At 39.5% G+C, this 11,372-nt stretch overlaps 1 protein-coding gene across 1 annotated transcript in view; it reads right to left on the bottom strand.

Moving 5' to 3' along the window:
• Positions 1 to 1,463: 1,463 nt before the first annotated feature.
• The window catches only part of LOC146483392 (uncharacterized), a 72,967-nt gene continuing 63,058 nt past the window's right edge, over positions 1,464 to 11,372 (bottom strand). Inside the window, exons 42-46 of the mRNA XM_085106029.1 lie at positions 8,910 to 9,653; positions 8,326 to 8,556; positions 6,082 to 7,464; positions 5,395 to 5,563; positions 1,464 to 4,437 (exon numbers count right to left, since the gene is read on the bottom strand). Coding sequence (XP_084962155.1) covers positions 2,930 to 4,437; positions 5,395 to 5,563; positions 6,082 to 7,464; positions 8,326 to 8,556; positions 8,910 to 9,653 — 4,035 coding nt within the window. The 3' untranslated portion in view covers positions 1,464 to 2,929. The remainder of the gene's footprint in view (positions 4,438 to 5,394; positions 5,564 to 6,081; positions 7,465 to 8,325; positions 8,557 to 8,909; positions 9,654 to 11,372) is intronic.

Genomic DNA, 11,372 nt, shown 5'->3' with positions numbered 1-11,372 from the left:
ATCTGTTTATGCAAATCTGCATAAAAAATTAGACCCTTTTACAGAGGGCGCTTGGACTATGACGTATTGGTATATTAACAGTCAAATCAACAATAGCTTTAAATGAGTTTAATATATTCCATTCGCAATTCTAATAAGAACGATGGCAAAGTACAAAGCTTTAATTTGCCATTAATTATAAAAATAACAGTAAACAAAAGGCTCAGTATAATTATCGGCAACCATGAAGACACAACCTGGATAAAAAACGAAGTTTAAAGTTCCTCGATTTGGTTTACAATAGATAAGATATATGAGATTTCCGTGAAATAATGTATGATGAATTTGCTTTGATTTGATTCACCGTATTACTTTAGCATTAAATTATCTTTTAAGAAAATAAATGGTTCTCAAAAATTGAAACTCTTGCATACAACTACCATCCGTAAATCACAGCAGACAGAAGCCAAAGTCCCTTTCACACTTCGCCTCCGTTGTTTAACAGAATAGACCTTTGTCATTCGCCGGCCATATTGAGTCTCAGGGGAATAAAAAGCTTCGTTTTTGCACGGCAAGCCTCGTTCTGAATTCGCGTCTAGGCGAGGCTTCACTGTGCAAAATTCCTCTGAGACCATCGCCAACAATTCTATTGTCTTTCGCGACACGTACTTACGGTGCCAAAATTTGCAAAATGAGGCATAAAGATGGTGACTTGTTCCCACGGGAGTAACAGGTAACTGGCTTCGTTGTTTCGGGCTCGCGTCGTGTTCGCTTCGTTGAAATAGGTGCTGTCAATCAAACTTTTAGATGTGCGAAGGTGAGATAAAATTGACAATAGCAGTCGGGATAAAAAAATCTATTCATGCGCCGCTAGCGGTAAAAGAACAATAATCTAAGAGCTCCGCTCACCAGTCCCTGTTGCATTTAATGTGTAGTATTCATAGTAGGTGAAAAAATACACTTCTGGCTGCGTTTCACTTAGCGAAAAGAATTTAAAGCCAAAAAAAATTGTAAAATCCCGAACGACGCCAAATTGGTGACTATTCACGTGGAAACAAGTTTTGTTTGTGAAAAAAAATATATATTCAAATTTCGATCCGTTTATTGAGATCAAAATGTATAAAAGACTTGTCTTTTATTGCCATCTATTAAGTTGTTAGAAGCTACCCAGAGATATAACATAAAAAAGCGCGCCATGCATCCGACCAGCTTTCATTCCTCGTTGTTTGCCGACATTTGAGATAATAGGTAAGTTCGATTATCGAACCAATCGAACAAAATCCGAATGCAATCGAAATCAATCTGATCAAGTTTTGTTCGGAATCCATGTCTTAAGTAGAGTAATCATTCTCAACCTTTATTGAAGGGAATAAATAGAAAAACGTCCCCAAAAATATCAAACTAAATGTCAATGTTCGGTTATACTAACTGATTATCGAAAGTTCGACTGAGTTACATTGCCGACCGTTCAATTATCGAATTCGATACGCCGGGCGTTAGGTGTGCAAGTACTCAGAGAACTCAGAAGCAGTAAATACTTTAAACATGGCCCCGCGTGACAAAGGTCTATTGTACGTATGGCCTTTCAGGAGGATTTAGGCATTTATCGCAAACAATTTAGACCGAAATTATTTCAGTAGAGTAGAAATATTTTACTCTCGAATTTCGCATCCTTGGTTCCACTCGAAGAGAACGTATTATATGTTTACTTTAATTTTATTTCAAACTCTGTAAATAGCTTTTCAAATCTACATAAGCCGTGTTAATGCTAGTGACAACCAGTGCAGTTTACCTCTGACATTAGCAGTCACACAGGGCGCTAAGCTTTAAAAAGGCAATATGTCCCTGACCTGAGTCAGCTAGAAAGGACGCTTATGGTGACGTCGTATCATGCAAGTTTCCTGTTTATTATTTTTTGGGAGAATACGATACGAAACCAATTAATTTATATCCTGGAGGTTTGATAACTTGTAATCCTTTTAGTAATTATGTTGTGTTTCCAGATATTTTGAAGAAATCCAAGATAGTAGCTTTTCGGGCATATTGACGTAATTCTCGCCTCATATTATGTCACCATCTCATTTCGTGGACCTCAACTGAAACCTCAAAATTTCAAATTATACATTTAAGATCAGGCGGTAGCTTTTTTTAAAGAGGCGATGTACCCAACATTTTTTACCAAGGACTATCAGCGTCCTATACTGGCTATTTATTATTCCCTTTTGCTTTCGTCAATCTTTAGTACAAATTATTTGGTTGCTTTGAAATCCTCGAATGTTCCTGTTATGGGATTTTCCCTACGTGCAAAAAGTGATATATTTCACTTCCTTCTTCAACGTATTTAGTAAATGTATCTTCCGTTGGTGATTTTGATGCACAACTAATTTGACCACTGACTACCACCTTTAATATTCAGTTATCGTTGGCATAGCAGTAAAGTTAAAATACAAAATGCTTTTAAAAAAGGAGTGGTTTATCACATTCAACTCAACATAGACTAGACGACTCTTAGGGGTGAGGAAACCACATAGTGAAAAAGTTTAAACTGACTGAAATAAGTACCTGCGATGGATGGTGAATTGTGCAATACTGAAATGACCTGGAAATTTAGTTTGTCAACTACCTTCTTTGAAAGCTTTACAAGTCATTCTCAATAGAAAGTTCCAAAGAGACCCCGGCCTTACTTTCTGAAAAAGATCCACTATTGTGGTTGAACACGATTTTACTTATCATGAACAGCTTAAGAACTTCAGAGTCACGTTTACTTGAAACACTTATTGAAAGATGACAATGTACGTGCATAGTTCTCCCTTCCACCTAATGTTGAGTCAAAAGGTTTTTGGTGTTTCGAGTCACTGCTATCAACATTGGGGGAAGGCGCATAGAGAAATGTTCCAACAAATAGCACTAAGACGGTAAATGAATCCAGTTTAACCAGTCACTCAGTCATTCATGCATGGTCATCTTTTATAGGAAGGTCAAACGAGACCCTTACTCTGTGGCAGAGGTATACTGATAAGACCTCGTGAAACTGTTCATCTATATTCATTTCGCCTGAGGTAAAGTGCGACGACCAAAGCTCCGCAAAATTTAGCTCTGATTGTCCAACATCCTTGTCTAGTTTGTACAAAGACTTGATCTTTTTGCTGAGCAGTTTACGTCGTTCCTTAAGTCGCTGGCAGTTTTCTTTTATTCTCCTCTTCTTCACAGCCGTTTCTTTGTCTTCAGTTTTTCTCCAGATTTCGTCCCCAGGCTGAAACTCAGAGCCACCTCCGAAGAGAGATTTCAGATAGGAAAGTAAGAATCCAGCCATCTCGAACTCGGCCGAATTGCCATCAATTTCAGAACTGACTTTACCGTATGTGTCCATAATAATTGCCATGAACATGTTAAGCAAAAAGAACTGCATGGTTATCACAAATACGGCAAAAAAGAACGGACCAAGAAGACGGTCTGCGTGGCTCAAGTCCATAAAATACGCCTTTCCCAGAGTCATGGCCAGCGTAGTTTCAAATGTCGTTATAAAGTCCGCCATTCCTTCCACCTTGTTTCCAAAACCGACGAAGGCGAAGATGTTAAACGCAAAGATAACGATCAAGGCTTCCATGCACAAAGGTAGTAGACCCTTGCCAGCTTTCGAAACTGTATGTCCCAGAACAGCTATGTGCCGATTGAAACTCAAAAGTTGGAGAAACTTCAGGGTGGCAATGAAAACAATGGAAGCTATAACATACGTATTCAATTCGTCCGCTTTTATAGCATAGTGAAAGCTAATGAAAATAAACGGATTCTCTTGTACTTTGTTGATTGTCCATTTTGTGTTCACAATTCGGCCGACGTATAATCCGACAGCAGAGAAGCACAACGCTAACTGAGCGACATCAACAACATTCCAAATATTTTTGAAGAATGCTCTTCCCATCTTACAAATCTTCTTACAAGTCACGTAGAAAACTCCAACCACAATCACAACCGCGACGAACTCACAAGCTGCAATAGCAGCTGTCATAGAACCAACGTGTTGATACAAACGGAACGTATCAACCCTCAGAAACGTTGTAGCTGCCCCGGTTCCCGTAAATTCAACAAGATAGGTAACACTGCTAAAAAGGTTGGCCGGGGCGTTGAATACTGTCAGCTCCAAAAAGACTGCGCGAGTATACTTATCAATCCAGTTAAAGGTCTGCAGATCGCTTATCACATCTTTGGCCTGTTTCATAAAGTACCCGAAGTCGGCTGTAAATCCTCCTCCACTGTAAATAGCTCTGCTTCCCCAGAAAGGTATTCCGTCAAGTTGCACAGCTGTCTGATAACGCCAAGGAATCGGACAGGCAGAAAACGTCAGATTGGCTTTTTTCACCCAACCAGGTAAGAAGAATCCTTTTTCCTCTCCAATGAAAGAGTAGGACCCATCACAGCTCATGTTGAGGTCTTTGGAGTATTCACCGTTGCAGACACCTTGGTACAACAAAATTATATGAATAAGTTTCTTGGCATTTAATGACAAGGAAGAAACATATTTGAGCTATAAACAGCTCACATAGCTTGCCCTTATAGTGCTTCAGAGGGATTCATGTAATTAACCGTTGTAATGAATTAAACGAATGGACTTTATTGAACGAGTGGATCTTGCAAGGTGACGCACGTGTGCCTTCAAATTTTAGTCCAAATTGGAATTTGGAAAAGATGGAAAATCTAATTGTTTCATGCTTAATAATAAAACCAGACTAAGGCGCTGGACATATTGGCTACTATAATAAAGATTGTAATACTGCGCAGCGTAGTTAATAAATGTGAATTCAAAATATTATAAAATTGACTCTTTAAGATATTTTAAACTGACGTTTCGGCAATGCTACCTTCTTCAGGGTATAGTTTTGTACCCTGAAGAAGGCAGCATTGCCGAAACGTTGGTTTAAAATATCTTACAGCGTCAATTTTTTAATATTTTGAATTCATATTGGCTATATACTATGCCTCCACTTCTTCAGTGCGGATGGAATGCTAGTCCGTTGCAATGCTATCCACAGCATTTTTCTTTTTTCTCTAACGATTTGTAGGTGCAAATGTATACCGGTTGGGTTTTAAGACAGTGTAAAGTAAAGAACCAAAGAACCACGTCTCTAGCTGAGACCGGGACATGAACTTCCGGCCTTCGGATCGAAAGTCCGACGTTCTGTCCGGTTGACACATGATTGCAGTAAAAGCAAAATGAAAATGGCATTAAGTAAACGCAAACAGGAAACTATTCAACACGTTCCTTATAGAGTGAACAAATAACAAACAAAAAAAACTGTAGTTATTATAGTTATGTAAGGTAACTAATTTTTAAATTACATATAAAACTGATTCAATCATTGGATTCCATTTAGCTTATTGACCTTATTGTTTGTTGTTGTTTTTGAGGATACTTACCTGGTTTTGTTCTAAGTTGTCGAAGACGTGGCATACCTACAATGTACAAAGATTTATCATCGATGAAGCCTTCCAGCAGGTATTCCTCCCCATTATACCACTTCTTATCGAAAACAAATGGCAGCAATTTAACTTCTACAAAGGACCAAAGGCTTTTTATGTCTTTCGCCTAAAAAAACACATAAATATAGAAATAACAATATTAAAACAATTTGCGTAAGTGTGTCTAAACACAGAGAGGGGACGCTTGATCATGATACGCTCAAGGGTGTTAAGGTCCACCCACAAACGCCACAGAATACCCTCGTGGTACCGTAAATCAAAAGGAGCCCTCGTTGATTTGAAAGTGAATAAACAACTGGTTTCATCGAATAAGCTTTAAACGGGGCGATTGTTTGCCTAATATTTTTTTTTCGATGAAAGATTCATCAGGTGATATAACAATGCAAGCCTCTTTGTCGTCGAGTCTGTTGAGCTCAGCCTCGACCAAATTGTGTTCTCTTTGATATAACTAGGGATTTGGTATGTGGGACACCAATCCATTTCACTCTTGCAAGCAAGACTGACAACTTAAGTTCTCACAATTGAGTCTGTAGGTAAATCCCGTTCCAAATGTAAACTGGAAATATTTTGCATAGTTATAGCCAGTGCCTAGAAACCGGAGGGGAAAAGGAAGAAAAAACTTACCTTGCTGCTGAACACATTTCTGAGAAAGTCACTCTGAGTGTATGCATCAGGATCTCGTGCAGAATAACTGATCACTATCAACGATAATAGAAATAACAGGTGAAAGATGTTTTCTTTCAAGACCGAAAAAGCTTTTCTTTCGTTCATTTTGTATCTCCTTGCTTTTTCAACAAGAGCTTCGTCTGGAGGTTCAAACGTACCATCGGCGTTTTGGATTGCTTGTTCAGAATCAAAAGTCACTAGGTCACGCTCTTGAACACTTGTTTTACAAATGGAACTTTTGCTTTCTGTGAAGTCACTAGGAAGCTTTTTTAGAATTAAAGAGATAACCACTGCCGCGAGGAAAATCTTTAATGGCTGTGTGACGAACGCGTCCTGTATAAAAGAGATTAACATGGACGAGAGCCATTTGTTGGAAATTTCCTTTCCCCATGCCATGCTGTAGAACAAGGTGAAAGTCGCTGCAGTCATGGTTGTCACAAAACACAGAAAATACGCTATATAGACCAACCAGTGTGGCAAACATGTACTGGCGCCTTTTTTGTCCGTCTTTTCAGGCTCATCGTCATCTGGCAGGAAATCGCTGGTGCCGACTGAATCTTTGTTGGGAGAACATGACCTTTTGTATTTTGAACAGACTGCTGGCGCTGGTTTTAAATTTCGAAATATTTGCAACACGATAATGTTTAGCGGAAGAGCGATTAGGCTGCTCTGTACTCCAATCATGACTTGCTTGACACTGAAGCTCAGGGGACCAAGACTAATAGTTGAATTATCTGGATCATTACCGATGTTGTAAAACATAGCGTTTGTAATCATGGTGCTAAACAGAAGCGACATACAACACGTCAGCCTTTGAACACGTGTGAATGTACTTTTAGAGGGTTTTCCCACTACTGAGATCCACAAGTGGCCGTCAAACATGTCTTTCGATGTCTTTGTACGAAATAAAATTCCAAAACTAGTGAGTTGTTTTGTGTCGCTGACATGCAAAACCCGACTGACAGAGCCGTCTCCCTTTTCGAGGGCAAACCAGCGATCGCACACAAAAATATACTGTTCTTCTGTTTGGGTATCCCGTATGATGACGTAACTGAGATACCAAGATGAGTTAATGCCCGATAAGTCGTGCCACATTTTAAGAAACAGCAGTTTTCCAAGTCTCTTGGGTAATGACACAAGGAATTCGTTTGTGGAACCTCTAGAAAAGAGGGTTTTACTTTGATCTTTAAGTGCTATCGGGCCACTTTCTCCGTCCTCGCCGACCATAAGGATGAACACATTCGCAGTTGTGCCAGAGCCTCGCCACGAACCTGTCTGGACAATCACCTCGTAGATGTTTAGACTTCCATCATCACTTGAATTTATCACTGTAGCTATTCCCTAAAATCCAACAAGAAGAGTCGCGAAAATTTAAAATTATGTCGCAGTTGTTACATTAAAGGGGTACTGTCACGGAGATTTTGCTGTATGTTGGTCAAAATATCTCGAACACTTGATTAAGAACCTCTTTTCTAACAGGACATTGCTCTTAGAGCACCGCGAGGAAAATATGAAATGATTTATCCGAGGAAGAATAAACTATAATATTTTTTTCAGTGAACAATCGGCTGAACTAAATTTTGATACATTAAAGGTAAGAGAAATTGGTAGCCTACTGACGAGTAAAGAGGATAAACCTAAAACACCGTTTACCCCCAAAAATTATTACAACCCTGCACAAGAACTGGTAAGCAAGCGTTGGAGGGAACAATGCTTTCACGATCGCTACAGAGGTACTTGCGCGTAGCTGAGTGCATGAACTTCTCCCCGGCTCGGTATGAAATAAAGTAAAACTTTGTTGTCATAAAAAAAATAGAGGTCCCTAGTCCTGGCGAGCCACACTACTTATATAAGATGATTTCAATTAAAATCCATGACGCCGACAAGCAAACCTTGAGGTAGCATCTAAGAACTGTTCTAACCTTTATAGTAGTTAAATATAGTAGTTTAAGTGTGCATGGAAGTAAAAAGTGAAAATGTTTTTGTTGAATAAATGTCTTGATTGCCATCACACATTTTTCCCAAAATCTAGCTTTTTCGAATGATTCAAAATGTGTTATACTGTTTAGCCGAACATCCAACATCGCCAGCCTGGGCAGGCTTGTTGCCAAACACGCCGCAACGTTTAATTGAGTGATGACGATAAATACAATATTATGCCCATAGCATTCGCGTAAATAATTCACACTGAGTTGAACTTACGATTGTTTCATCCCGTTTATCCATTCGTCTCAACCATATCACCATCAAAATATACATGACAAATGCTGTGACGATGGTGGCTAGAACTGCGACGTTGTCCGATAAATTCTTGAAGCCCTCGAATACTTTATCAAAGTCGATTGGATTCGGAGCGACGACAAATCCTCCACCAAATGATGTCAAATGATTACAGAGACAGTGGGCACGTTCAACACGGGTTTTGTTTCCAACCTATGAGTAAATTAAAATTTATGGTAACACCAGCCCACCGTTTATCAAGGGCGAAGGTCGAATAGATCGTCATCGTCATGTGCTTGGAAATAGCGCGAACTACGTTTCATTAGGCAATTTTCTGGTAACATATTACACAATTTTGTTGGACACAAATTGCACAAAGTATGGCGTAGTGCAACATGTCTTGCAATAAGCATGTCTTGAAACGTTTTTGCTTCAGAAAAGTGTTAGAACTTAGTTCCACTTCGTGCAACGAGTATGTTTATTTCAAGGTATGTCCGTGGTCAAATAAAATTCATCATTGAACACCCCATTACACCTAGCCTGTTACAAAATCCGTCTTGACTTACCTTACATCCTTTTGATGTCCAGCTCTCGCTTTTCTCGTCCCAGTACATGCATGGAGAGGAAAAACTATTAATCGTATAGTTGACGTATTTTCCAGCATCGTACTCAGGTATTACAACTTTGTATTCACCCCGGGGTGTCGGGGAAGGCTGTGGAGGTGGATCCTTGTACTCTATACAAGAACGTCTCACGCGAGTACCATCCCAACAAGATCTCCGTTCACGAGAATGCGAACCATTGACTGCAGCTTTTGACGCCTTGTAACTTGTAATGCCCATGTAAAATTCTCCAGGGGTAGGTATCAAGGAGGAGTCAATAAAAACAGTGTAAGGATCGTAGTCGCAATCCTCATCACCATTATCAAAAACCTTACAAGACGCAAAGTCTGGTAAAATTGTAACATAATTGTCGCTTCCTTCTGTTGGCCTCTCACCTTGACGCCAATGAATCTCAAACAACGCATCTTTGCTTTGATCAGGTATAATCTGGAAGCTCATTGGCTGTCCAGCGTTCTCCACGTCAAACTTATGGTAACGCATACTTCCATTTTCGCTTTTCATGAAATTGTCGGTCGGTTTTGGCAGCGTCTCGACGTCGCGGGTTATGAAAAGGCTGATGTCATTTTGAAGAGATGATATGTTCAGTGAATTGTGCTCGTCGTCTTTAATAAGAACGGATAAGACGTGCGATGAGACATTCACCGCTGAAATGTCCCACGTAAATGGATTATCAAGGAAGACAATCACCTAAGAATAAAATGAAAATGTGATAATAATCCAAAAAGTAACGTTAAAAACATTCAACACAAACTGTTTATTTACATAGAGACGTACGCGTAAAATCGAAAGTGAGTTTGTCAGGGCCACATGCCAAGGTTTGTGAGAAATTTAAGCCGACGATGAATTAAATCTGACACTTAACAATTATTTGCCGAAGGCTCAGTAAATATTGGTGATTAGTATAATTACTCAGGTGATTATAGAGATTCTGTTGATCTGATTGGTCGAGGATTGCGTCATATCCTGCTATAATCACCTCGCGCGAGGTGATTATAGCGGGAGCACTAACTTTCAAAATGGCCGCTTAGTTATTTGTTGACATTTCTGAAAAAGAAGTAAATAGGATGAAAGAAAATGCAATTCCGAAAGGCACTAAAGATGCAGCTAAGTCCGAGGTGATACTTTTCGAAGGCAAGAGATGAAAATTTTCCAATTGCATAAAAAAAACCCTTGTAAATTGCATGTTGTCGATCTCGCTGACTTAAAAGGAAGACAACAAATTAAGTTAAATTCGAGCAAGATTTTCTTTATTAACAGAATGATTTCACAAACAAAACGAGTTTAAGACAGACTATCAAAGCATGGAAGTAAACAAGATGAATAAATGTCTCTGTAAGTTTTACGTTTCAGTGACGAGAAAAGGAAACAGTTTTTATAATCTGAAAGCTAGTTTGTTGTCGGTTCGAGCGGCTCTCGACCACCATCTAAAGTCACTGCCTCACAACAAAATGTTTTCATCTGCGACAACCGTGTACTTGTTTAGTGAAGCCAACAAATGACTTAATTCCTACCTGAAGCAGCTTATCTCCGAGGGCAATTTATAAACGGCCGTTAACCGGCGAAGCCATCATGTCAACTAGAAATTGTGAAATAAAATGCTATCGCTAACACTTGTGATCCCGGCTCGAGTTTTACACCAAACAGCCTAGTTCATCTCCATCTATTTTGGTAAACGGGTCGGAGAAATCCAACATTCATTCACAGAAGTCAGTGCTTCGTCTCAATGAAGCGGCAGTTAAAGAATACTAACATTTTGCTCGAGGCCGTGTGCAGTTTATCGATTGCGCATGTGATTTCGATTGAGCATGTGATCGGCAGACTGCGCGTCTCTGTTCATTGACGCGTGACGATTTGAAACAAACAAACAAAATCGACATTTTTCGGACGGTACTTGTTTTTTCTCTGATAACCACCTGAGTAATTATACTAAAACAATTATTCGCCTCAGGCTCAGTAAATATTGGTGAATATTCCCCTCGACTTCGTCTCGGGGAATATTCACCAATATTTACTTCGCCTTCGGCGAATAATTGTTAAATATTCTCCGAGAAGAAGTCGAGGGGGAATATTCACCAATATTTACTGAGCCTGAGGCGAATAATTGTTTTAGTATAATTACTCAGGTGATTATCAGAGAAAAACCTGAAAAATAAGTACCGTCCGAAAAATGTCGATTTTGTTTGCTTGTTTCAAATCGTCACGCACAATGAACAGAGACGCTCAGTCTGCCGATCACATGCTCAATCGAAATCACATGCGCAATCGATAAACGGCACACGGCCTCAAGTAGAATGTCAGTATTCTTTAAGGACGGTGCCTACTATTGTTACTGCGCATACGTTCTGCGCATCTCGAGATAGTCGGGTTTCCTATGGGTAGTGCGCACTAATACAGGGATATTTTTGC

Source organism: Pavona decussata, unplaced genomic scaffold (assembly GCF_977016875.1).
Source record: "Pavona decussata unplaced genomic scaffold, jaPavDecu1.1 SCAFFOLD_39, whole genome shotgun sequence".
NCBI classification, from domain to species: Eukaryota; Metazoa; Cnidaria; class Anthozoa; order Scleractinia; family Agariciidae; genus Pavona; species Pavona decussata.
Note: the sequence above shows the minus strand (reverse complement) of the source record. Positions and strands in the feature narration are given on the sequence as shown.